Source organism: Phoenix dactylifera, chromosome 9 (assembly GCF_009389715.1).
Source record: "Phoenix dactylifera cultivar Barhee BC4 chromosome 9, palm_55x_up_171113_PBpolish2nd_filt_p, whole genome shotgun sequence".
Classification (NCBI taxonomy): domain Eukaryota; kingdom Viridiplantae; phylum Streptophyta; class Magnoliopsida; order Arecales; family Arecaceae; genus Phoenix; species Phoenix dactylifera.
The window spans coordinates 749,764-776,670 of NC_052400.1; the positions used below are offsets into that span (position 1 = coordinate 749,764).

Sequence of the window (26,907 nt, forward strand, 5' to 3'; positions counted from 1 at the left end):
ACATATTTTCTTTCACTGGACTATATTCGTAATTCTTTTTTTTCTGATTTTTTCACCGGAATATGGGTTTTGGTGTATTTTCTTTGACCTGTGATTAACCAATCACTTCTCTCTTTTTTTCCTTTTTGAATTTTAAATCATATCAATCCTTTTTGTTTTCCTTTTCAAATTTTAAATCATATTTTTATGAGGTCTTTGATGGAATGGCTGAAAGATTTGCATTCAGTTGATTTTTTTAAGATTCGATTAATTAATGCACTGTGGATTTTTTCTTTTTAATCTCGTGAGTTCTTGTTCAGTTTGGTAACGCCGGCAAAACAGTGGGTAGAACAAAAGCGAAAAGAGAGACTAGAGAGATGATAGAGACACGAGAGAGAAGTGTGACTTTTGAAGATGTAGACCGGGTAAGGAAATCTTTTCACTCATCAGATAAATCCTATCTCTCGTCACATAAGGGCGCACTAAATAAAAAGGAGAAGCAGAAACAGACCTTGAAAGAGGGGAAGGGAGATCGATCTCAATCTGTCGAATCCTTCTCGTGACGACCTTTTTCCTGTTTTCTCGGTTTTCCTTAATTTTTCTCCTTTTCTTTTGGCGAATTCTTGCAAGAATTGCTTCCCTCTACTTAATAGCTACGATGACGTCAAACATGGTGTATAAATCTTATGATACCAAGTTGTTGGAAAATTGGTATAGTAATTTTAGGAGTTTCTGAGTAATGGATTTTGCTTTTGTTTCATAGTTATTATCCAGTTTTGACGCTTGCTGTTACAGAAGAGCAGGTGGTCCCAGAGTCTGCAACTGAGGAATTTAGTGATATGGTAGATGACCTAATCTCTTGATTGGTAATTGGGGATTTGTTCAATGAATTGATATCTTTTGATTTAATGTGGGCATGTAAAACCGTAACGACCAATGACCACTTCCTCTGTTTGAACTGGGATGAAGTATCATTAGTCTTTAGTCCTGATTGTTGTTATTCTCTCAATCTAAACTAAAGAAATTTAGAGGTAGGACAAGGAAAAAATATAAATGCGAGTAAATTGAACAAACTTTCAGTTGGCCCGTGGGGATTCAGAAGAATAGTGAATAAGTTGATTTTTGTAACTGTTACATTGTTGATGGATAAAATGGCCTGTGCAGTTACCGTATATATATATTTTTTTGGGTACAATACCGTAGAGTTTCATTTGCAATAAACTGCATAAATCGCGGGATTCTAAATTTCTAATGAAGTTGAGTCTAACTGAAATTAGTTATCCGAGTCCAAAACGGTTCTCCTGGGGTCCACTCTCCTTCTTCCGTACTCCGTTCTTCACCCCACTCTGCGCCGCGCGCGAGTACCCGCCTCTCTCCGTCCTTCTCTATTCCTCTCTCTCTCTCTCAAACCTTTATATATAAGCGGAAGATTCGATATTTCATCGTAGGAGCAATAGCGCCATTAGAGACTTCTCGAGCTCACGAAGGCCTCTCCCTCCCCTCCAACCCCACACCCAGCCCCCACCCCCTCACCCCCCCTCCCCCAATACACATACAACATATTTTCTTTCACTGGACTATATTCGTAATTCTTTTTTTTCTGATTTTTTCACCGGAATATGGGTTTTGGTGTATTTTCTTTGACCTGTGATTAACCAATCACTTCTCTCTTTTTTTCCTTTTTGAATTTTAAATCATATCAATCCTTTTTGTTTTCCTTTTCAAATTTTAAATCATATTTTTATGAGGTCTTTGATGGAATGGCTGAAAGATTTGCATTCAGTTGATTTTTTTAAGATTCGATTAATTAATGCACTGTGGATTTTTTCTTTTTAATCTCGTGAGTTCTTGTTCAGTTTGGTAACGCCGGCAAAACAGTGGGTAGAACAAAAGCGAAAAGAGAGACTAGAGAGATGATAGAGACACGAGAGAGAAGTGTGACTTTTGAAGATGTAGACCGGGTAAGAAAATCTTTTCACTCATCAGATAAATCCTATCTCTCGTCACATAAGGGCGCACTAAATAAAAAGGAGAAGCAGAAACAGACCTTGAAAGAGGGGAAGGGAGATCGATCTCAATCTGTCGAATCCTTCTCGTGACGACCTTTTTCCTGTTTTCTCTGTTTTCCTTAATTTTCCTCCTTTTCTTTTGGCGAATTCTTGCAAGAATTGCTTCCCTCTACTTAATAGCTACGATGACGTCAAACTTGGTGTACAAATCTTATGATACCAAGTTGTTGGAAAATTGGTATAGTAATTTTAGGAGTTTCTGAGTAATGGATTTTGCTTTTGTTTCATAGTTATTATCCAGTTTTGACGCTTGCTGTTACAGAAGAGCAGGTGGTCCCAGAGTCTGCAACTGAGGAATTTAGTGATATGGTAGATGACCTAATCTCTTGATTGGTAATTGGGGATTTGTTCAATGAATTGATATCTTTTGATTTAATGTGGGCATGTAAAACCGTAACGACCAATGACCACTTCCTCTGTTTGAACTGGGATGAAGTATCATTAGTCTTTAGTCCTGATTGTTGTTATTCTCTCAATCTAAACTAAAGAAATTTAGAGGTAGGACAAGGAAAAAATATAAATGCGAGTAAATTGAACAAACTTTCAGTTGGCCCGTGGGGATTCAGAAGAATAGTGAATAAGTTGATTTTTGTAACTGTTACATTGTTGACGGATAAAATGGCCTGTGCAGTTACCGTATATATATATTTTTTTGGGTACAATACCGTAGAGTTTCATTTGCAATAAACTGCATAAATCGCGGGATTCTAAATTTCTAATGAAGTTGAGTCTAACTGAAATTAGTTATCCGAGTCCAAAACGGTTCTCCTGGGGTCCACTCTCCTTCTTCCGTACTCCGTTCTTCACCCCACTCTGCGCCGCGCGCGAGTACCCGCCTCTCTCCGTCCTTCTCTATTCCTCTCTCTCTCTCAAACCTTTATATATAAGCGGAAGATTCGATATTTCATCGTAGGAGCAATAGCGCCATTAGAGACTTCTCGAGCTCACGAAGGCCTCTCCCTCCCCTCCAACCCCACACCCAGCCCCCACCCCCTCACCCCCCCTCCCCCAATACACATACAACGTATTTTCTTTCACTGGACTATATTCGTAATTCTTTTTTTTTCTGATTTTTTCACCGGAATATGGGTTTTGGTATATTTTCTTTGACCTGTGATTAACCAATCACTTCTCTCTTTTTTTCCTTTTTGAATTTTAAATCATATCAATCCTTTTTGTTTTCCTTTTCAAATTTTAAATCATATTTTTATGAGGTCTTTGATGGAATGGCTGAAAGATTTGCATTCAGTTGATTTTTTTAAGATTCGATTAATTAATGCACTGTGGATTTTTTCTTTTTAATCTCGTGAGTTCTTGTTCAGTTTGGTAACGCCGGCAAAACAGTGGGTAGAACAAAAGCGAAAAGAGAGACTAGAGAGATGATAGAGACACGAGAGAGAAGTGTGACTTTTGAAGATGTAGACCGGGTAAGAAAATCTTTTCACTCATCAGATAAATCCTATCTCTCGTCACATAAGGGCGCACTAAATAAAAAGGAGAAGCAGAAACAGACCTTGAAAGAGGGGAAGGGAGATCGATCTCAATCTGTCGAATCCTTCTCGTGACGACCTTTTTCCTGTTTTCTCGGTTTTCCTTAATTTTCCTCCTTTTCTTTTGGCGAATTCTTGCAAGAATTGCTTCCCTCTACTTAATAGCTACGATGACGTCAAACTTGGTGTATAAATCTTATGATACCAAGTTGTTGGAAAATTGGTATAGTAATTTTAGGAGTTTCTGAGTAATGGATTTTGCTTTTGTTTTATAGTTATTATCCAGTTTTGACGCTTGCTGTTACAGAAGAGCAGGTGGTCCCAGAGTCTGCAACTGAGGAATTTAGTGATATGGTAGATGACCTAATCTCTTGATTGGTAATTGGGGATTTGTTCAATGAATTGATATCTTTTGATTTAATGTGGGCATGTAAAACCGTAACGACCAATGACCACTTCCTCTGTTTGAACTGGGATGAAGTATCATTAGTCTTTAGTCCTGATTGTTGTTATTCTCTCAATCTAAACTAAAGAAATTTAGAGGTAAGACAAGGAAAAAATATAAATGCGAGTAAATTGAACAAACTTTCAGTTGGCCGGTGGGGATTCAGAAGAATAGTGAATAAGTTGATTTTTGTAACTGTTACATTGCTTGATATTTCTCTGCTAGTTGTCTGTTTCATGCGTACTCCTAGAAAATCATATTTCCATGTTTTGTTTCTTATCAAATATGGTGGGTCTACCTTATTTTTAGCAAAATCCAGTCAGGTCTACCTAGGACATACAAGATTGTATCGATAATTTATAAATAAAGAATGCATGATGTTCCCTCTTTTCTTTTTCTTCGTAAAAGAAAATTGATAAATAAATTATTCGAGAGTTGGCAAGAGAAACTATCTTTTAAGAGATAAAACTGACTGTTTATCATGTGTAAGCCTAATAGCATTATATGTGGCTTATTAAACATGGAAGTTAGCTGCATATTAATCTTAGCTTTAAGAATGCAGAAATGTTTCTGACCTTTAAGCAGTTGAAAAGAACTTTCTGCTACAGGAAAAGTTCGATGTCAAACTCTAGATGGCAATTTTTGCTTACTTGCCTATGAGTTGCATTTACTTTGTTTGCATGTTTTCAATGTTTAATAGTGCATGTTTCGCTAAATATATTTTTATGATTGTTCTTCAATACTGGTTAATCCCTCAACATTTTGATACCAATGGCGTTATCGTGCATAATGAAAAAGGTTACAACTGTTCATTTCACTCTGGAACCTTGGATTCAAAACAGAACAAATATCACAACTGGATTAACTCATTGTGCAAACTTTGTCATCTACTGCAGAACATGCTTCAACTTCTTCAGGTGCAGATGGTGTTTCAAATTCTGTCATACCTGGTCGGTCCTCTGGACATCAAAGAATCCAGGAGGATGGTAATGCTTCTGTTCCAGCTCATGGGCTGAGCATATCAGCAAGCATGCTGGCAACAGAGAACTCAAATACAGGAACATTTCCTCAGGTGATAAATACAGCAAAAATGACAGATAATGGCTATCTAAATGTGAGACACGGGCTGAAGTCGGCAGGCCTGTGCTATCAATAAGAAGGAGCCATTTCCCTGGTAGGCTAAGCCAGAAAGAGAGAAAGAGAAAGAGAATGTTAAAAGGCTACGCACCTTGGTCCAGAGCGAGGATTGGGATAAGTTGAACCCGTTCTCTTTAGTTCTATTTGAACTAAGCCGAATCGCTATCTCTGGAACCCCTGCCGACTTCAGTCCCGTTCCCTCTTTTGGGAAGACCGGAACAGAGGATCGCGATTGCGATCCTCTCCGGCTCTTCCGGGGTCGGTCGGGGCGAGGATGCCGCAAGTCCCGCGGCACCCCCCCTCCAGCTAATCCGCGGCCGAACCGCGGCCGCGGATTTCGCTCGGCCGCCGCGATCTTCGCGGCGGAGAGCCATCACGAGGGGGGTGATAAAAACCCCCCAAGCCCTCCTCCCTAGGGCACCTCCGAGCTCCTCCTCTTCCCTCCTTTCCTCCTCCTCTCCTTGGTGACCGGCGTGCCTTCCCGACCGAGCGCCATCCGGATCCCCCTCGCGGCCATCCCCTGTTCTGAGATCCGCCCCCCTCGGTTCCGAGCGCCGCCGCCGTTGCTAGCTGCCGGACCGAGCTGAGACCTTGCTCCGCCGCCTCTGCCACCGCCGGTAAGCCCTCCTCCTTGTCTTCGTTCTATTGCCAAAAGCATCGATTTTTTTTTCTCTCTGTTTCAGCCCCAGCAACCGAGATGATCTCGGTTGCTTCTCCTCCCCGTTGGCCACTGCAACGGCCGCCGGCCGCCATGGCGGCCGGCTGGCCATCGACCGAGGGGTGGCCTCCGGCCACCCCGCCGCCCCCTTCCTCTTCCGCTCTCCCTCGCGGTTTTCCCCTGCCGTGGGGGGGACGTTGGGGAAGAAGAAGGCCCATGCGGGCCGAGCTGGGCCAAGGCCCAGTTCACTGTGGGCCCAACATGGGCCCAGTTAGAACCTGAAAAAAAAATAAATAAATAAATAAAGATGAAACCCAGTCCAGATCCGAAATCTGAAACCCAGTTCAGACCCGAGCCCGGAACTTGAACCCGAACCCGAAACCCAAAACTCGAAACCCGAACCCATTTGGCCACTAAATGGAGTTTTGCAATTAAGCCCTTGACAGTATACTATTTCACAAAAGGGTATTCTGTAATTTATGTTTGGTCCCTATAAGAAAGATTCTTACATAAGGCTCCCCAAATATATTTGATTGGTCCCTCCACTAAAATTTTATTATAGAACAGTACCATGTAATTAAGTATTAGTCCCTGCAATGAATTGTGTTGCATAATAATCCATTAGAGACCAACTTTGGGAGCCCTATTGGGCCAGGTCTATGCGGGCCCATTGGATCGTGTCCAATATGGGCCCTATCGGGCCATGCCTATTATGGGCCAACTCTGGGCCCTACTGGGCCGTGTCCAATAGAATTATTTTTGGATTTTGCTTAGTTCTGAAATTAACAAGGAATTAATTAAATTTAAACAGGTGAACCTGATCCGCCTATCTGAAGTAGGGATTAAGCGAGAAGAGGTAAGTAACTTAATACTTCGAGTGTGATTTCCAAATTATTTGATAAATAGATTAAATTCTGAAATATGTTTTGTATTTAGTAAAATGGGTCTGGCATGTTAAATTTCATTTGAAAATTATGCTTTGAAATCCGTAAACTATGATTGGAAAATTTATGAAATCTGTTTTTATATATATGTATTCTCAGCATGGCTATGATATGTTCTGTTCTGTTCTGGCCCCGCCAATGGGGATTATACGTTGGACCTGTCGACTTGTAATCTGTGAGGAACCGGTTTCGACACCGCGCCACCAGTGATTAGAATAGTGGTTTCTGGACACCGGCTGCCATCGGTGGGTAAATATAGTGGATTTGGCACTTTTGTGCAACACCGGCTGCCATCGGTGGATAAAAATAGTGGATTTGGCACTTTGTGCAACCCATGCCACTGGGTTACGTGGCCGTAGCCTATCATGTTGAGATTCTGATATCATATTTTTGGAAAAATGATAATAAGTTTTGAAAACAGTAAAATGATGTTATTTATGATTTATTCCAGTCATTATCCTGTATTTTGACCTGATATGCTTTGACCCCACTTTGGGGTATTTTGTTGCTTACTGGGCTAGTGTAGCTCATTATTCTGTTTTCTCCATTTTTCAGATCCAGAGGCTTGATCTCACGGGATTGGGGAGTGCGTTAGATGTTCCGATGATTCCATCAGTTATTGGCATTTCAGTTAGATTAGTTTGGACATTTGAATTATGTTAGCAAATGTTATTTTGAAATTTTGTAAGTCCGCCTTTGAACAATTTAAATAATTATGTCAGTTTTGAACATCTGTATTTGCTTTGATATGATCTGTTGCCTTGCTCGCCTGCGCGGCCCGCCGTGCGGGCGTGCGGCGTCTGCCGCGCCTCGGGCTCGGGGCTCGGGGCTCGGGGCCTCGGGCTCGGGGCTCGGGGCTCGGGGCTCGGGGCGCCTCGGGCTCGGGGTATAGAAAATAGAAACTGTAACAACTCAAGACCTCACCCAAAGTGGCTAGCCGGAAGGTATTATTTGGGTTCCTTGATCCTGTATAAGTACCCAAGATCTACCCAGCGAATAACCGATGTGGGACTAAACACACGCCCGCACGGGTCCTCACATACTCCCCCCGTTCAAGCCCTAACGTCCTCGTCAGGCTAAGGGTTCAAATCCATTCAAATCTAATCACAAACAGCACGATCTGTTCGTGGTCAACCCCAATGGATCCGTGCTGCAGTGTTCCCTAGTCCACATAAGTTATATGTCGGGTCCGCTCTGATACCATTTGTAACAACTCAAGACCTCACCCAAAGTGGCTAGCCGGAAGGTATTATTTGGGTTCCTTGATCCTGTATAAGTACTCAAGATCTATCCAGCGAATAACCGATGTGGGACTAAACACACGCCCGCACGGGTCCTCACACTAAACAACTCAGGATTGACATTCTCTACTGACATTGATCAGTCAGGAGCGGCTCCTGATCCACCTTTTCAAAAGTTGGAGATGGCTGAACAAAAGCAAATCCTTTATACCAAAACATCGTCATTTGAACTTGAGAATCAGATTCCTCAAATTCTTAGACTCTCTGATTCAACAAGTGTTGGTATGTTTCTGTCTTCTGGCTCAAAATTTACTCATTTTTCTGTACTTCTCCGTTTTCTTCTACTGCATTACACATAATTCTTTCTTCTTTTTAACTGTTTACATAATATTGGAGCATCATGGTAGGTCTAGTTTTCTTTTGTGGGAGCAAGCAATTCCTAAGGGAATATACAAAATTTGGTGAAGTAAATCGTCTTCTTAGCAGTAGAGGCTAATGTAGAGCTTCGAGGACTAACATCAAGGAGCAGAACATCATACGGGACTTGCATGTAGATATAAACTTTATGTACATTCTGTAAAGACTCGAAAAAAAAAAAGGCATCAACAGGCACTGTGAAATAGATGTAAATATCTCTAAGTACACTGTAGTGGGTCAACGTTTATCTATACCTCCTTCAAAATCAATGCGAGTGAACACCCAAGTTTTCTAGAAAGATGAATCATTTTTTTTGTATAAAGTAGATCAACTAATGAGAAGCATAGTAGGCATAGAAGATAGCAGAACAGCCTAAGAATGAGTAGAACAGCATGTAGGATGAGAGGGGCACCAACATGCTAGATGAGATGATATGATCGTTTAAAGTGAATAGCGATGGAGGAGGGAAGTGCATAAGCATGAATCACAAAAATGTACTATGTCCAAGGAAAAAAAAATCTGAAGGCAGTCAAGATGATACTGAAATCTGAAAGCTACATGAGTCCAGATTTTTGCATGGAAAGAAAGTGCATAAATGTCAAAGCAGATGAGTTTATAAACCATGTAAAAAAGTGTTCTCAAGCTGCAATTGGTTCAAAGGAGAGATCTATTAAATCGGTGATAATAGCAATAAGAAACTGTAGTGAATGAACTCGAAATATGGATTAATGAAAAGATGAATTTAAATTTATGTTATTTGCTTTGGCTTGTTATTGCTCAAAAACATAATGTGATTTTCTATGTTTATATAGGGCGTGGTATTATGTAGAGTGCTTTTTCAAAAAGACTATTAGGTCATGGTTTCTTTACAAATAATATTATGCTTCTCCTCTTGTTTTTGTTCATTAACATTAGACCATGATGAGTCAAAAAGTTCTTTTTTTTTTAAGGAAAAAGGTCAAAAACTTTGGAAGAGATGACCATGTGGTATTATATAAACTAGTACTTGTCACGAGCAATGCACATCCTTCATTTAAAAGGGAAACATTACGTGAAGCGCTGTGATACCTAGGGTAATTGGTTCCCAGCTGCATAGGTTAATCTTTTAGTGATGCACTGTTTCGTAAGCATATGCAGAACAATGATACCTAGGGTAACAAATGTGCGCCCCATCCTTGATAAACACTATAAGGAAGGCTTCATAGTCCAGAATGGTGCTTGACTCTGAGCCATTCCCATTATAACACAGCTAAAAATGCATGTCTAGCTTTCATGAGCTTCACTTAATTGGCATATAACTTAAAGACCGGTTGAAGCAAACAGCTTTGCTATCTCTCGTGACTGCAGCCATGTAAGTGTATCCACTGCTTTCAGCTAGACACAGAGTACAGTTTCAAATTCATGCTGGCAGTTTTATTATTGTTGGTGTGCATACACAACACAAAATCTACTTAATTACATTTCATATCACACTTCTGGATTTGATTTTGAGTTAAAAGTCTGTGCATACGGGCTGAAGTCGGCAGCGCCAGCCGACTTCAGCCCCATTCTTCTTTTGGGAAGAGCCGGAGCAGAGGATCGCGATGGCGATCCTCTCCGGTTCCTCCGGGGACAAACGGGGCAAGGGCGCCGCGGGTATCCCGCGGCACCCCCCCTCCGGTCAATCCGGGGCCAACCGCGGCCGCGGATTTCGCTCGACCGCCGCGATTTTCGCGGCGGAGAGCCGTTACGAGGGGGGTTGATAAAAACCCCCCATTTTCTACTCAATCGGTCACCTCCGAGCCCCCTTTTCCTCCTCCTCCCTCCTTCCCTCCTCCTCTCCTTGGTGACCGGCGTGCCCTCCCGTCCGATCAACCGTCCGAAGCCCCTTCGTGGGCCATCCCGTGTTCCAAGATTTGTTTTGGCTGTCGGAAAGCCCCACCGCCGTCGCCGCCACTTGACCACCGGACTGAGCCCCCTGCGGCCGGGATCCGCCGCCTCCGTCGACCGCCGGTAAGCCCCTTCTTTGGCTCTTCGTTCCATTGCCATTTATCCTTGATTTTTCCCTTTGTTTTGGCCCCAAACCGAGACCATGCTCGGTTGTCTTCATGCCCGTCGCCGCAGCGACCGCCGGCCACCGCTGCGGTCGGCTGGCCGTCGACCGGGCGACGCCCCCCCCCCCCGGGCCACCTAGGCCGGCCACCCAGGCCAACCACCCCGCCGATCCCCCTTCCTCTTCCGTTCTCCCATCTCCCCTGTCCGTGGGGAGCTCGGTGAGGAAGAAGGCCCACTGTGGGCCGTGAGCACTGTGATGGGCCGTTGGGCCCTGTCCACTGCAGGCCCAACTTGGGCCCAATCCAGTCCAGTTGGGCCCAGTTCAGATCCGAGTCCGGAACCGAATCCGGATCCGGCCAATAAATAGAATTTTGCAGTTAAGCCAGAATATTATTTTAAAAAAAGATCTTCTGTAATTTGTATTTGATCCCTATAGGAAAGATTTATTACATAAATGTCCCCAACTATATTTGCTTGGTCCCTTTACTCAAGCTTTATACAAAATAGCACTATATAATTAGGTATTGGCCCCTAAAATGAATTTTTATAAATAAACTAATTAGAAGCCAACCTTGGGAGTCCTGTTGGGCCGAGTCCAGTAGTATTATTTTTGGATTTTGCTTAACTCTGAAATTTACAAAAAATTAATTAAATGTTAACAGGCGAACCTGATTCGCCTACCTGAAGTAGGAATTAAGCGAGAAGAGGTAAGTAACCCAATACTTCAAGTGTGATTTCCAAATTGTTTGATAAACTGATTAAGTTTCGACATATGTTTTGTATTCAATAAAATGGGTTAGGCATGTTAAATTTTATTTGAAAAACATGTTATATGCTCTTGTTTTCCTTTTTGAATTTTAAATCATATCAATCCTTTTTGTTTTCCTTTTCAAATTTTAAATCATATTTTTATGAGGTCTTTGATGGAATGGCTGAAAGATTGGCATTCAGTTGATTTTTTTAAGATTCGATTAATTTATGCACTGTGGATTTTTTCTTTTTAATCTCCTGAGTTCTTGTTCAGTTTGGTAACGCCGGCAAAACAATGGGTAGAAGAAAAGCGAAAAGAGAGATCAGAGAGACTAGAGAGATGACAGAGACACGAGAGAGAAGTGTGACTTTTGAAGATGTAAACCGGGTAAGGAAATCTTTTCACTCATCTTAACGACCTTTTTCTTGTTTTCTCTGTTTTCCTTAATTCCCCCCCCCCCTTTTTTTTTGCGAATTCTTGCAAGAATTGCTTCCCTTCTACTTAATAGCTACGATGACGTCAAACTTGGTGCATAAATCTTATGATACCAAGTTGTTGGAAACTTGGTATAGTAATTTTAGTAGTTTCTGAGTAATGGATTTTGCTTTTGTTTCATAGTTATTATCCAGTTTTGACGCTTGCTGTTACAGAAGAGCAGGTGGTCCCAGAGTCTGCAACTGAAGAATTTAGTGATATGGTAGATGACCTAATCTCTTGATTGGTAATTGGGGATTTGTTCAATGAATTGATATCTTTTGATTTAATGTGGGCATGTAAAACCGTAACGACCAATGACCACTTCCTCTGTTTGAACTGGGATGAAGTATCATTAGTCTTTAGTCCTGATTGTTGTTATTCTCTCAATCTAAACTAAAGAAATTTAGAGGTAGGACAAGGAAAAAATATAAATGCGAGTAAATTGAACAAACTTTCAGTTGGCCCGTGGGGATTCAGAAAAATAGTAAAATAAGTTGATTTTTGTAACAGTTACATTGCTTGATATTTCTCTGCTAGTTGTCTGTTTCATGCGTACTCCTAGAAAATCATATTTCCATGTTTTGTTTCCTAATTTAGATATTTAGTTCTGCTGGCATGGCCATCTTGTTACAGGAGAATGATCATTCATTGTTTTCTTGAGAGAATAGCATTGAGAAATTAAAAGATAAAGAAATTCAATGGTGGAATGCTACATAGTCGACTGAAGATTAATAACAGGCATCTCCACATTTGTTAAAAACAATGTGTTCATGCTGTGAACAGAGAGAGTAGAATGTGGTTCATGTTCATGCGTGGAATGCTTGCTTTCTGCACATATTATGTTTAACTTGGGCGGTTGAAGAGCAGAAGTGGTCCCTTTTCCTATAGAATGTTCCATACCATGATAAGCAGACAGCTCTCGTATGGTCAAGATTGAACCTGTTAAGAGAAAATGGTGAATATCAAAGCAAACTATACTTTATTATTTGCAAGTTGGAAGTCATGGATATTTCTTAGATTAGGTCTGTGTACACTAGTTTCAGAGATCAAACAACAAGCATGTTTCCAGATGTGAAAGGAAGGACACCGAAGTTGGAATTTGTTTTCTTACTGGGCTGTCATGTTGTACATGCTTTAGCTTGAGGACAAGTTAAATGTCATCCTTATAATTATGTAATTCTGTTTGATATATTACTTGTATTGGCCACCTTCTGTCCTCAATGGCTCACCTTGTATGCTAATCGAACTTCTAAGCAATAGAGAATCCATGTTGGCAAAATTAGATCTTCTGTCTCCTTTCTCTCAATCTCACTTTTCTTCAAGTCTACCATGTAGTGATCTTGAATCTTGATAATTAATCAAGATTCTAGAAACATAAAGGTAAGCTCATGACCTTAGTTGTTAACTTTCTATTACAATGCATGGTGTGCTGTGGCTTTATTTACAACATCTTCCTAACCCCTCCCAATGAAAAGGTAAGATCATGGACAACAAAATCAACTTTAGGATTAGTGACAAATTCATTCTTTGTTATATTGGTGTTTTACTTTTACCTTCCAAAAATTAAATTTCTTGGAACATAACAAGTAAGTCTCTAGGTTAGTTTGCTTTTGCAAGGTTAATTGTTTAAATGCTAATAAGCTCTCTCTCATATCCGTATTTGCATATCATTCAAGTGTTGTGAAATTTCTAGGAAGAACTTATATGACATGAACACCAATATCTACATAAGAAATAATTATCTCACCCTCACTGGAAATGTATTTTATGTTCTAATTTTATTTTCAGGTAAAGAATATGATTGAGCGCTGCCTTATGTTGTACATGAACCAGAAACAAACTGTGGAAACTCTGTGGAAGGAACAAAAAATAGAACGTGTATTGACTGAAACTGGTACTTCCATGGAAAACCATCTTTCTTTCACTTGAGATGAACTTGAATTTTACATAAAACATGGTTATATTTTAACTTTTATCGTTCGCCCCCTACAATTCTTTTTCCTGGAAATCTAGATTATGATCATAAATTGTTCTTTTTAATATCTATCTGCTTTTTTCATCAAGTTGTGAAGTCCATTTGTAGTAGTTCTTCATGTCCGGCTGTCTTTTGTAAACTGTAGATGGAACCTGATGACCTTAAAATGATGATGCATTTGTATTTATGATCAGGATTGAATCATTGAGCTCAAAGAGAGAAAAAAACAGAGAAAAAAAATGGAGTACAGAAATAACCGCAAAACTTGACTATCATAGAGTATTCTGCTAATAGTAACTATTTAGGTATTATTTATAGCTTAGCTGCCTCTCTAGATTCTCTCTCTCTACATTAAGAGACCTATAACTTTTTTCAGATAAAAAATAACCAATGACTCTTCTGAAAATAACAAAAGTAGGATTCCCATGGAATCATATACAGAAAGCCATCAAAATCACCATAAAATTCATTGTTAGCGTCTTTGAGAATTTCTGTCACATAACATATTGCTAAAGTAGACTCAGAGACTCTAATCCTGCTTAAAATATGACGTAAAAACCAACCTAATTAAGTACCTGAGTGTTTACAATTTAAATTAAAAAAAAATCTAACGTATTCTAAATCAGTTAGCTGAAGAATGCAAATCACAAGTTCTATTTATCATTTTTTTTTCCTCTTAGTTCTATCTAATGTAAGTCCTGCACCATGGTCTTGAGATCACCTTGACAACTCAAGTTGGGCTCCCCCGCCCCCCCCCCCCACCCAACCCACCCAAAAAAAAGTAGACTATTGGTGAAAATTACAGTTTGACCTCTAGGACAGAAATTATCAACTCTTTAATGCTTAGAAGCAGGCAAGGATATCAAAAGATAAATATTCTAAATTGCATCAGATGCTCTTGTCATTATAGTTTTGGGTTAAGTAAAATGAAGGAAGAAATCTCTTCTCTTACCAATCAAATAAATAAAGATCACTTAATCCTTTCAGTTGAATAATCAACTTGCTTCCTGATCAAAGAAGCTGCAAATGTCAATGAACTACAAGCAAAAAATCTATCTTGAAACTCTACTGTATCTGATCTACCATGAGATCATGGAAATTCATTGAACTGATAAGTGAAAGCAATCATCAAATAAAGGGAAAGCAGAAGCTAGAACAAAAGGTTAAGTGAATAGTTGGAGATTGTCAATGATATCAATGGGGTGATTTGAAGGCCTCGGACCTTATATTCCCATTCAATGTTTAGCCATTGCAGACATGATCTAAGGGAACTTGGAGTATGCACCAAACTCCTCTTAAAATCCTAGCCACGTAGCTCAGGGTCCTGAACAGCCTGTAACTGGACAATAGAATTGAGGAGCACAGAGCTCGACTTTCTTGATTGACATGTAAAATTGTGAAGAACATGTAGATATCCAAAGCTCCTAAGGCCTTTTCTTTAATGGTTTCTTTATCTAAACTATGAATTTGAAAGATTTTTTTGACTCAAAGATATGTCCCTTTGGCACTTTGGTGTATCTAATGGTAGAAATCAGGTGTCAGATCCATTCCACACTTAAATTGGAATATTAGATATGTATAATCCTGATCTGCAATCATTTCCAGTATCGTGCTAATGCCATATTGATATTGGTTATCTGTACCAGAAAAGTACTGATATGGTGGATCCAAATCCAAAATTGACCCATCAGATCTTTTTTCAATCTAATGGTGCCTTTATGCTGCATCATACCCTAGTCAAACTTTACCAAACATAGCAAGTTGTATTTGGCTGGGTGATCTGATGCAGCAAACTACATTAAGCCATTGCAGAAATGAATCCCAAACCCTGTACAGATGTGCTAGCAGCCTAATAATCCTCTATGATCTCATACTTCTAGGAAATACAGCATTAGAGCCTATAGCCTAAAAACCATTCAAATTAATTGCTTTGGAATTAAACACCATTACTCTTTTCCTAATGGAACAAAAGAATTTATGAAGAAAATAACAAAATCTGGATTCATGGAGGATCCTATGTAGAAAACCACCAAAATCAACATAAAAATAATTTTGAGCATAAATAAAATATCCTAATTCTTACACTTAAAGGAGGATTTAAAATCTCTGATCCTATTAAAATAGGTCTGTAAAACCCGATAAGACATCCCTAAAAGTCAGTCAATTATATATGAAATATATATAATTCTTACATACTTTGAAACAACTAATGAAGGGCCATTAATTTAGAAAATAACAGCAAATTAACCCCTTAAACTGAACACCATCAACTCTTTAAGACTAAAGTAACAGAAAATAAATCTTTAATAAAATTAAAGACTAAAACCTAATCTAACTTGGACCATTATACATAGCAAAAATAATCTAATTCACATAACTTGTATCTTGAAACTATTTTTGTTTCATCTAGTCATCTAGCAAGGAGCCATTGCCAAACTTGTGTTTGCAGGTTAGGAAAGAGAACAGGACCTAAGCTAACATAGATGTTGTGAAGGACATGAAAGAAGTTGCAATAACCAATATGTTAGGCGTGGGAATCCAAGTCGGCCCAAAAGGTTAACAGATCCCGCTGAAGGTTTTAAAACCATAGTATGGGGTGACAGCGCAGGTAAACAGAAGGAAAAAGAATTAAAAACACCTTTAAGCTTCATCCCAAGTGGTGCCAATGACACAGGGTTGATTCAGGTCTGATTCAGTCCAGTTCTGTCTGAAGTGCATGACATCTAGCTGACAAAATGATTTCCCACTTCATCATTGCAGAAAATTAATATTTGTTCTTGGAAGTGTGTTAGTATACCCTGATCCTTTCAAGCCATCAAGAGTCTATTACGTATCTAAAGTGCAGGGCATCTACCTGACACAAACATGTTACCAGAAGTCCAAGAAACATTTGAATAGAACCAGCAATAGCTTATTATGTGGAAAAGGTTTGATAGTTTTTGTTATGATCAATATTTTCCTTATGATCTAGCACCAGTTTGGGCGTGTCATTGCATGGAAGCTTTCCTGTCAATATGAATGGGTTACTTGTTGAATGTACCAACACAATGAAGAGTGAAAACTGCCTTTTCCCCCATATGTTTTGCTCAGTATTTGTGGTTGTCCTTCCATATATTTATTAGATTGTATTAAATCATAATCTTCCTTAGATTTTAAGATCCTTTTTTTTCTTTTTGAATTTGCAAATGGAATATGCATTCTTATGGATTTTTTTGTATTATATGAACATATAATCTGCAATATTTTTCTCACTGAATTAAGCTGGTATACTTAAAGAAAAGACGGGAACTTATATTTTAGGAAATTTCTGTTAACTAAAAGTCTCCTCTCTTTTATATTGTACAGTAGAACATGTAACGTAAGAAAGAATATAGAGATTGTTTATCTGATATGCATTTTCCCTAATGTTTAATATTTTTCTCCACTTTCAGTATGGGAGCGGCTTCAGCAAGATAATCCTGACTTTTTTAGGGTATATTATGTCAGGCTACTTCTAAAAGGCCAGTTAGCTTTTTTCAATATGCTCCTTGAGAAGCAGGCTAATAGCATGGGTAAAAATTTTTCCATCTGTAATTGCTTTGCCTAGAGATTCTTCTTCCATATGGGTACTTTTTTATTTATGCAACCTTTCCTTGTCATGTATTTACCATTTGCCTGAATATTATTTGGATTTCTTTATCAATTATCAGTATTTCCTTTTGTAAATTAATTGGAATGTTCATTTTAAACAATATTTTGTTTTGGAATTTTGTATGCTGTTTTTTTGAAAATGAACATACGACAGAGGCAAAACATACTGAACATACTTCTCATGATCAAGAAAATATTGTATTGTTGCACGTTGTAACACTCCGGACTTGAATTATTTGTGATGTGCAAATGAAAAAAAAAATATTGAATATGTATACCAATTTTATGAATTCCTTCAGATTTCATCAATCACACTGTATTATTGATAATGTCGATTAATTAAACTGGACATCATTTCTGTTTTATTCATTGTTTTAATTTAATGAAAAAAATCATGGTTGGCTCACTTTATGAGGTACTTCTTCATCTATAAACTTTTGATAAATGTTGTTGAAGGTATTGTTATTATTCAAGTTGCTTGTTTTTGTTATTGTTTTGAACCCGATAAATTGGGTCCAAAAGCTTAAGATAATAGAGAAAGGGTCAACAATATATATTGGCTTAACTAAAAACAATATATTCATTGTTTTTGTTAACCTCCCCCTGGACATATCGGACTATGCACGTGGAGGGATCATATGACTAAAATGAGTCGGGATAACAATGACTGGGACTGGTCAAGATAATAACTGAGTTAACTATAAAATATCTAGAATAGGGGGGAATTCAAACTCCTGACCCCAACATATTTGGTTCTGATATCATGTTAACTAATCAATTGAATCCAGAAGCTTAAGCTAATAGGAGAATAAGGCATTGATATTTCACAGTTCATATACAGGAAAGAGAGATAAAACAATAGCTATGAGCTCAAGCTTGGCTGTAACTTGCCATTTTTGTGCTGTGCACCTTAGATTTTTGGGTGACTCAAAAATTTCAAATTTTGTAATTTCAAGTAAATTTTAAAAGAGAGAGAACACTTGAAGCAAAAAAGAAATGTAGTTAGAGTAAAGAATATTGGAGACATTTTGGAGAAAGGTTATATTCAGCATAGTTCACTTCCTAGTTTTAAGTTTTAATAAATTAATCACATCACCAAAATATAAATTGTATCATTTTAACTTGATATGTTTTGTTGAATTGGGGATTGCCTTATTGGTCACACCCCTTGACTTAGAAACCAGAGATTCTGAGTTTGATTCTTGGATGGTGCATTCCAAAAATCTGGACTTGTGTAATTAAAGTGTTGGTGGTCTCCTCTCCTAAAAGAACTTGACATATTTGGAAAAATTTGAGTTCTTCAAATTCAAGAATGAGATGTACAGAATATGATTATTGGAATTAGAATACCATTTTATTGTGGATGTGAGGCTTATACTTTTTTTATAACTAGAAGTTACCTCCATGAATGTTTAAAATTGTCATGCATTTCTATCTTACTAGTTTAAGCTTTTAACCTAGCAAATTTTAACATTTAAACATGGCTTAAGCTTTTAACTCTTTGGCAATTATTTATGGAAAGTGATACTGTACTAGTGTGCAATTATTTATCTAGTGTCAAAGATATGATCGCTTATAATGGAGGAAAAAGTTTATTGTACAATTGAGGTTACATCTTGTTAAATGTGGTGATGTATGACACCGTTAGTGAGGGGGGACTATGGGTAGAACCGTAGAAGTTTTGATGTATGCGGGATGGCATACCAGGAGATGTCTTAAGAGAGTGGAGAATAGTGAGGATTTGTAGAACAAAGTTTTGTGAGGTAAGTACTATAAAGGAAGGTAGATTAGGAATCTTAGGAAGAAAAAGTTTCAGAAAATGGTGATTGAAGATATTTTGTGAAACAAATGGTGCCAAGAAAATGCTTCACTGGAAGCATGTTTCAAAGTTATAGGATGGATTTCAGTCAGTCTACTAGTTTCCGTTGATTGGAACCTCGTTAAGGTTAGCAAGGTTTGCAGAGGGACGAAATTGCCTTTGTTTTAATAGTGAATGAGGCTGGGACTTAGCTTCTTCTCACTCACTTTGCCCTTTTCTCGATCAGGATGGGATGATAGGTGATGGAGATGCATAGGTTAAGAGGTTGGTTACGTTTGATTTAGGGAAAAAAAGTTGAGAATATATGAAATTGACAATTTTAAGAGAACAAAAGTAAAATATTCCATCCTCATCTAGCTAACCTGAGGGATGTATAAGCAATAAGTTACAAAATTTCATGGATGAAAATGCAAATATAGAAAAGACAGGGATCAATAAGCAAATATAAAATATTTTAGGGACTAATATATAAAAGTTTTTTGGGTTTTGGGGAATTGTGACACTTCTGGATATTTAAGACATGACAACACTTTTTGCAATTCAAATTTGGATGATTTGCTGATGGCTTGACATGGATTCTATAGGATCTGGCATAAGGATGCAACACGATACAAATATACTTGAAAAGCAAGATACAATATGATTAGGACATGGTAATGGCTATATATTTATCTATATAAAATATTTATAAAGCATAGCATGCAATCAAAATAACATAATTAACTTTCACAAACTCATCATTTAGTTATCACTCAAATCTCCTGGTCTCAATCCATACTCTATTATATAATATCTACATTACAAACTCCAAGTTTAGTCACTTATCCTTAAATATTTAACATTCATTTGGACAAAAGTAGAGGAAGCCCGCCCCTCAATCTTATAGTATCGGGGAAATATCTTAGATGTACTATTAAAGTATCTAGAGTATTTTTTTTTTAAATTTTGAACAACAAGATATTTAACATCAGCATTGAACGCAAATCCTAGGAATATCCTGCCAATATCGCATTGATACAAACATAGCATGCCATTTCAAATATCCATGCTTTCTAGCTTGCCATGCATGGGGTTGAAAATTAATAACATGCTTGCATGCTGGAAAAAACCTTTGACTTTGGTTACAAATACTTCTATTTGCTATGAAATGAGAAATAATTTAGAACACTCAATGATAATTCTGGATCTATCTAGACAAATAAGCCATTCTAAACCATAGAAAAGATGAATCTTTCTTATAATAAAAAGGTCCTAAATATGTGCACAATAATACCAAAAGAAATTTGATATGAAAATCCACAGAAACACAATATTATTTATGTCAATAAAGTAATAACAATGAGAACAGATCAAGTATCAACGTGAAAACTACTAGAAACTATACTTATCTAGGTCTTTTAAAAAATATGGAAGTAATGATACAATATGTTTCATTTGATTTTGGATGAGAAAAAAAAAATACGAAAGTAGTCCTCCTTAATGGAAAAAGAAAATTCATTTAGCTCTTCTTACATTAATTCTTTTCAGAATTTTGAAGTTGCTTCCTAAACCTAAAGCAAATAGTAAATGCTTCCTATTTGATTCGAAACACCTCTTCACTAGATTATAGGCTGATTTCAAATTGCTTTTTGTTGCACAAAAAATAAAACTTCAAGTCATTGAACTTAATTCTCCTTAAATTTGAATAACAATGCATGAAGAGGACTACCATGTCACTACAGAGTAGACTACCAAAAGGTGCAATTAGTTATTATTATAATGAATAAATGTTCAACTTTCTAACTATAACACATAATAATCAGAATAGGCTAGTTGGAGTATCTTTTGATGTTTTTGGATTGTGTGTGGAGATTATTTATACAAGAAATCAATGAAATTGCAAGTATCTCCAAAGTTGTCATCAGTCAAAAATATTTGAGCATACACAATGGACACTTGCACAGATTATGTTCCCAAGTGTTATCAGGAATCTTCAACATTTTAGTATTGTTTTTTCTTTATTCAGTATTTATGCACATTCAATAATGTTTGTTGACTTCTTGTAATTGTAGGTATTCCAGGAAAATCTGTGTGTGGTAAATGTGGGACTGCTCTTCTCCACCGTTGGGGAGCAACTTATGTGAGTTGTGCAACATGTTCCGCAATAATCTCAGTGCCCCCACAAGGTCCTCTTTTTTTTATTTTAAAAAAATTTCCTTAGCTTACATCTGACTAAAGAGTTCGTTTATTATGATTTTTTTTTTAATCTCCCTAATTTGGATTGCCAATCTCTCTTTTCATAGGAAGTAATCAGTTATTATGTAATATAATAATCTTAACTCAACTTCTTGCTCCATTTCTTCCATGCCATCATCTCATGATTCAATGTTCGTTGCTGTATATTTTAGTTTTTTTTTTGTGCAAATTACTTATTGTTCTTTGGACAGCTTGCCATACCATAGTTGTCAAATATCCTAGTTAATTCTAGATGATGGACTTAGCCAATTGCATAGATGGCTAGCCATCCAACTGGCGATCACTTCTGTGACATGCTCAGTACAAAGATATCAATGGTCAGGTTATAGTTATTCGGTTATTCCTACATTTTTTTTTGAAAAAAAAAATCTGCAATCAAATGGGGCCTAAGAGATCACGTTTCTGTTTCTTGAGAAAAATTTCCTTTTGGAAGGTCAACAAAAATAGAATTTGGTATGAGAAGAATATAATGATGCATGTTTATCTTTTCTTAGCTATTAACATATAGCTTATAATAGATGAATGAAATTAGTTGTTTACAAAACTTCCGTAACAGATCCATATTGCTGATTTCTTTGCGGTTGGCTGGGGTTATGATGTGAACAGAGGTTAATGTCAGCTCATATTAGCAATTTTTTCATTATGTAAATTACAATATACAAGTTGGTAATTTTTCATATGCATTTAAATTGTTTGTGAGTCTAAACTTTTGAATCTTGTTCTGGAGGTTGCCGTGCATGCTTCTTACCATGTATTTCCTTTTTTTCTTGGAAAAGGTTTCTTACTATGTATTTCGATAGTATTTGCTCTAAGTAGCAGTTTCATCCCTAAACATCTGATCACCAAATTGTGTATAAATGCACGAGTGTTGCCACATATCAGTATAAGATTTCCAATATAAAATGAATTAATATATCAGTGTTGCCATTCCAGAGAAAATTCCAGAACATGGCATTGAACAAGCTTCAACTTCTTTGGCAGCACAATATATTTCAGGATCTGGAGGTGATGATCTCTTGGCAGCGCGCTCATTAACTGGAGATGCTGATGGTGCGTCCTCCCACCAGTTTGAGATGTCCGGCAAACCATCCACTGAGCTTCCTCTTGATGCTGATACATCATTAAAAAGTTTTGTTCCTCAAGATTTAGCTGAGGAACTCCCTGATGTTGATGAATCTTGGTTTGGATTATCTGATTGGAGTCTTGAAAGTTTAACTGAGAATCTCGTTAAACATAATACAGATTCGTCTCAATTACCTGATCAGATTTCCGAACTTTACAGTTCCCCTGATTTAAAAAGTGACGGTGTGTTCCTTCTTCCTCAACTCAGCGACAATTTAACTCAGTGCATTATTTTTCTTTCTTTTCCATTTCTTGCATCTATTGAAGCATCATGTAGGTCTCCTTTCCTTCAATCACAAAGCAAATTTTTCAAATTTCTGAAGAAAATGTACAGATGCTATGATTTTTTTTTTAATCTCCCTAATTTGGATTGCCAATCTCTCTTTTCATAGGAAGTAATCAGTTATTATGTAATATAATAATCTTAACTCAACTTCTTGCTCCATTTCTTCCATGCCATCATCTCATGATTCAATGTTCGTTGCTGTATATTTTAGTTTTTTTTTTGTGCAAATTACTTATTGTTCTTTGGACAGCTTGCCATACCATAGTTGTCAAATATCCTAGTTAATTCTAGATGATGGACTTAGCCAATTGCATAGATGGCTAGCCATCCAACTGGCGATCACTTCTGTGACATGCTCAGTGCAAAGATATCAATGGTCAGGTTATAGTTATTCGGTTATTCCTACATTTTTTTTTGAAAAAAAAAATCTGCAATCAAATGGGGCCTAAGAGATCACGTTTCTGTTTCTTGAGAAAAATTTCCTTTTGGAAGGTCAACAAAAATAGAATTTGGTATGAGAAGAATATAATGATGCATGTTTATCTTTTCTTAGCTATTAACATATAGCTTATAATAGATGAATGAAATTAGTTGTTTACAAAACTTCCGTAACAGATCCATATTGCTGATTTCTTTGCGGTTGGCTGGGGTTATGATGTGAACAGAGGTTAATGTCAGCTCATATTAGCAATTTTTTCATTATGTAAATTACAATATACAAGTTGGTAATTTTTCATATGCATTTAAATTGTTTGTGAGTCTAAACTTTTGAATCTTGTTCTGGAGGTTGCCGTGCATGCTTCTTACCATGTATTTCCTTTTTTTCTTGGAAAAGGTTTCTTACTATGTATTTCGATAGTATTTGCTCTAAGTAGCAGTTTCATCCCTAAACATCTGATCACCAAATTGTGTATGAATGCACGAGTGTTGCCACATATCAGTATAAGATTTCCAATATAAAATGAATTAATATATCAGTGTTGCCATTCCAGAGAAAATTCCAGAACATGGCATTGAACAAGCTTCAACTTCTTTGGCAGCACATTATATTTCAGGATCTGGAGGTGATGATCTCTTGGCAGCGCGCTCATTAACTGGAGATGCTGATGGTGCGTCCTCCCACCAGTTTGAGATGTCCGGCAAACCATCCACTGAGCTTCCTCTTGATGCTGATACATCATTAAAAAGTTTTGTTCCTCAAGATTTAGCTGAGGAACTCCCTGATGTTGATGAATCTTGGTTTGGATTATCTGATTGGAGTCTTGAAAGTTTAACTGAGAATCTCGTTAAACATAATACAGATTCGTCTCAATTACCTGATCAGATTTCCGAACTTTACAGTTCCCCTGATTTAAAAAGTGACGGTGTGTTCCTTCTTCCTCAACTCAGCGACAATTTAACTCAGTGCATTATTTTTCTTTCTTTTCCATTTCTTGCATCTATTGAAGCATCATGTAGGTCTCCTTTCCTTCAATCACAAAGCAAATTTTTCAAATTTCTGAAGAAAATGTACAGATGCTATGTAGTAAATGCATTTCTTATTAGAACATAAAGCTTATTTACATGTTTATAGGACTTCCAACCAAGGAGTTCAACATCATACTAGAGATGTATTTATGTGAATACTTAAAACATGTGCAAACAGACTCATACGATATAAGAGTTCATACATCAGCCATTATACTACATAGTACATACCATGACATAGTGTGTGCATAATACAATTGGTTACTGTGAAAATCAGTGTAAGTCATACAACACCAGCTTTTCCAGCAAAACAGATTAACTATGCTACTAACAAATAAATCTATTGATGAGGCAGGAGAAATGCATGGAATATAGCATGGAAGCTTAGTCATGAGTAGGATAGGAGCGAGAGCGGTCAGCATGCTAATTAAACTGGGTGAATTGAGATGAGGCTAGAGGGTACATTACCATGGATTCATGAACATAAAGGTACAACATCACTACTGGTAAGTTGGAGAAACAAGAGGGGAAATGCTAGTGAGGCATCTTAAAAAGTAAACCGAGATGGTAATGAAAGAAGACACGGAGAGCTAAAATTTGTACACAAAAGGTGAGTGCATAAATGCTAAAGCAAGTGGATCTTTAAGCCTCTACCAAGAGCCTTGCTAAAGTCAGGTTGATAGGGTAACTGGAAGATCTACTTAAATGGTGACCTTTGGGAGTGAATAATTGCAGACCAAGAAGCTTGACAACACAGGCTAATGAAGGGAAGACTTTAAGTTTGTCTCAACTTGTTCTTTTTCCTGTATTATCTTTAGCAGATAGATGGTTCATAGTTATGATGATCTGGTCCGGTCTACCTTATTTTTAGCAAAATGCAGTCAGGTCTACCTAGGACATACAAGATTGTATCGATAATTTATAAATAAAGAATTTATGATGTTCCTTCTTTTCTTTTTCTTCATAAAAGAAAATTGATAAATAAATTATTCGAGAGTTGGCAAGAGAAACTATCTTTTAAGAGATAAAACTGACTGTTTATCATGTGTAAGCCTAATAGCATTATATGTGGCTTATTAAACATGGAAGTTAGCTACATATTAATCTTAGCTTTAAGAATGCAGAAATGTTTCTGACCTCTAAGCAGTTGAAAAGAACTTTCTGCTACAGGGAAAGTTCGATGTCAAACTCTAGATGGCAATTTTTGCTTACTTGCCTATGAGTCGCATTTACTTTGTTTGCATGTTTTCAATGTTTAATAGTGCATGTTTCGCTAAATATATTTTTATGATTGTTCTTCAATACTGGTTAATCCCTCAACATTTTGACGCCAATGGCATTATCGTGCATAATGAAAAAGGTTACAACTGTTCATTTCACTCTGGAACCTTGGATTCAAAACAGAACAAATATCACAACTGAATTAACTCACATGCTTCAACTTCTTCAGGTGCAGATGGTGTTTCAAATTCTGTCATACCTGGTCGGTCCTCTGGACATCAAAGAATCCAGGAGGATGGTAATGCTTCTGTTCCAGCTCATGGGCTGAGCATATCAGCAAGCATGCTGGCAACAGAGAACTCAAATACAGGAACATTTCCTCAGGTGATAAATACAACAAAAATGACAGACAATGGCTATCTAAACAACTCAGGATTGACATTCTCTACTGACATTAATCAGTCAGGAGCGGCTCCTGATCCACCTTTTCAAAAGTTGGAGATGGCTGAACAAAAACAAATCCTTTATACCAAAACATCGTCATTTGAACTTGAGAATCGGATTCCTCAAATTCTTAGACTCTCTGATTCAACAAGTGTTGGTATGTTTCTGTCTTCTGGCTCAAAATTTACTCATTTTTCTATACTTCTCCGTTTTCTTCTACTGCATTACACATAATTCTTTCTTCTTTTTAACTTTTACATAATATTGGAGCATCATGGTAGGTCTAGTTTTCTTTTGTGGGAGCAAGTAATTCCTAAGGGAATATACAAAATTTGGTGAAGTAAATCCTCTTCTTAGCAGTAGAGGCCAATGTAGAGCTTCCAGGACTAACATCAAGGAGCAGAACATCATACTGGACTTGCATGTAGATATAAACTATATGTACATTCTGTATAGACTCAAAAAAAAAGGGCATCAACAGGCACTGTGAAATAGATGTAAATATCTCTAAGTACACTGTAGTGGGTCAACTTTTATATCTTTATACCCCCTTCAAAATCAATGCGAGTAAACACCCAAGTTTTCTAGAAAGATGAATCATTTATTTTGTAGAAAGTAGATCCACTAATGAGTAGCATAGTAGGCATAGAAGATAGCAGAACAGCCTAAGAATGAGTAGAACAGCATGTAGGATGAGAGGGGCACCAACATGATAGATAAGATGAGATGATGCTTTACAGTGAATAGCGATGGAGGAGGGATGTGCATAAGCATGAATCACAAAAATGTACTATGTCCAAGGAAAAAAAAATCTGAAGGCAGTCAAGATGATACTGAAATCTGAAAGCTACATGAGTCCAGATTTTTGCATGGAAAGAAAGTGCATAAATGTCAAAGCAGATGAGTTTATAAACCATGTAAAAAAGTGTTCTCAAGCTGCAATTGGTTCAAAGGAGAGATCTATTAAATCGGTGATAATAGCAATAAGAAACTGTAGTGAATGAACTCGAAATATGGATTAATGAAAAGATGAATTTAAATTTATGTTATTTGCTTTGGCTTGGTA

The 26,907-nt window shown here is 37.4% G+C and overlaps 1 protein-coding gene across 1 annotated transcript in view; it reads left to right on the forward strand.

The window, feature by feature from the left end:
• The window catches only part of LOC120111963, an 82,037-nt gene that overhangs the window by 53,655 nt on the left and 1,475 nt on the right, over positions 1-26,907 (forward strand). Inside the window, exons 9-11 of the mRNA XM_039130535.1 lie at positions 22,235-22,606; positions 23,702-24,073; positions 25,627-25,998. Of these exons, the coding sequence (XP_038986463.1) occupies positions 22,235-22,606; positions 23,702-24,073; positions 25,627-25,998 (1,116 nt within the window). The remainder of the gene's footprint in view (positions 1-22,234; positions 22,607-23,701; positions 24,074-25,626; positions 25,999-26,907) is intronic.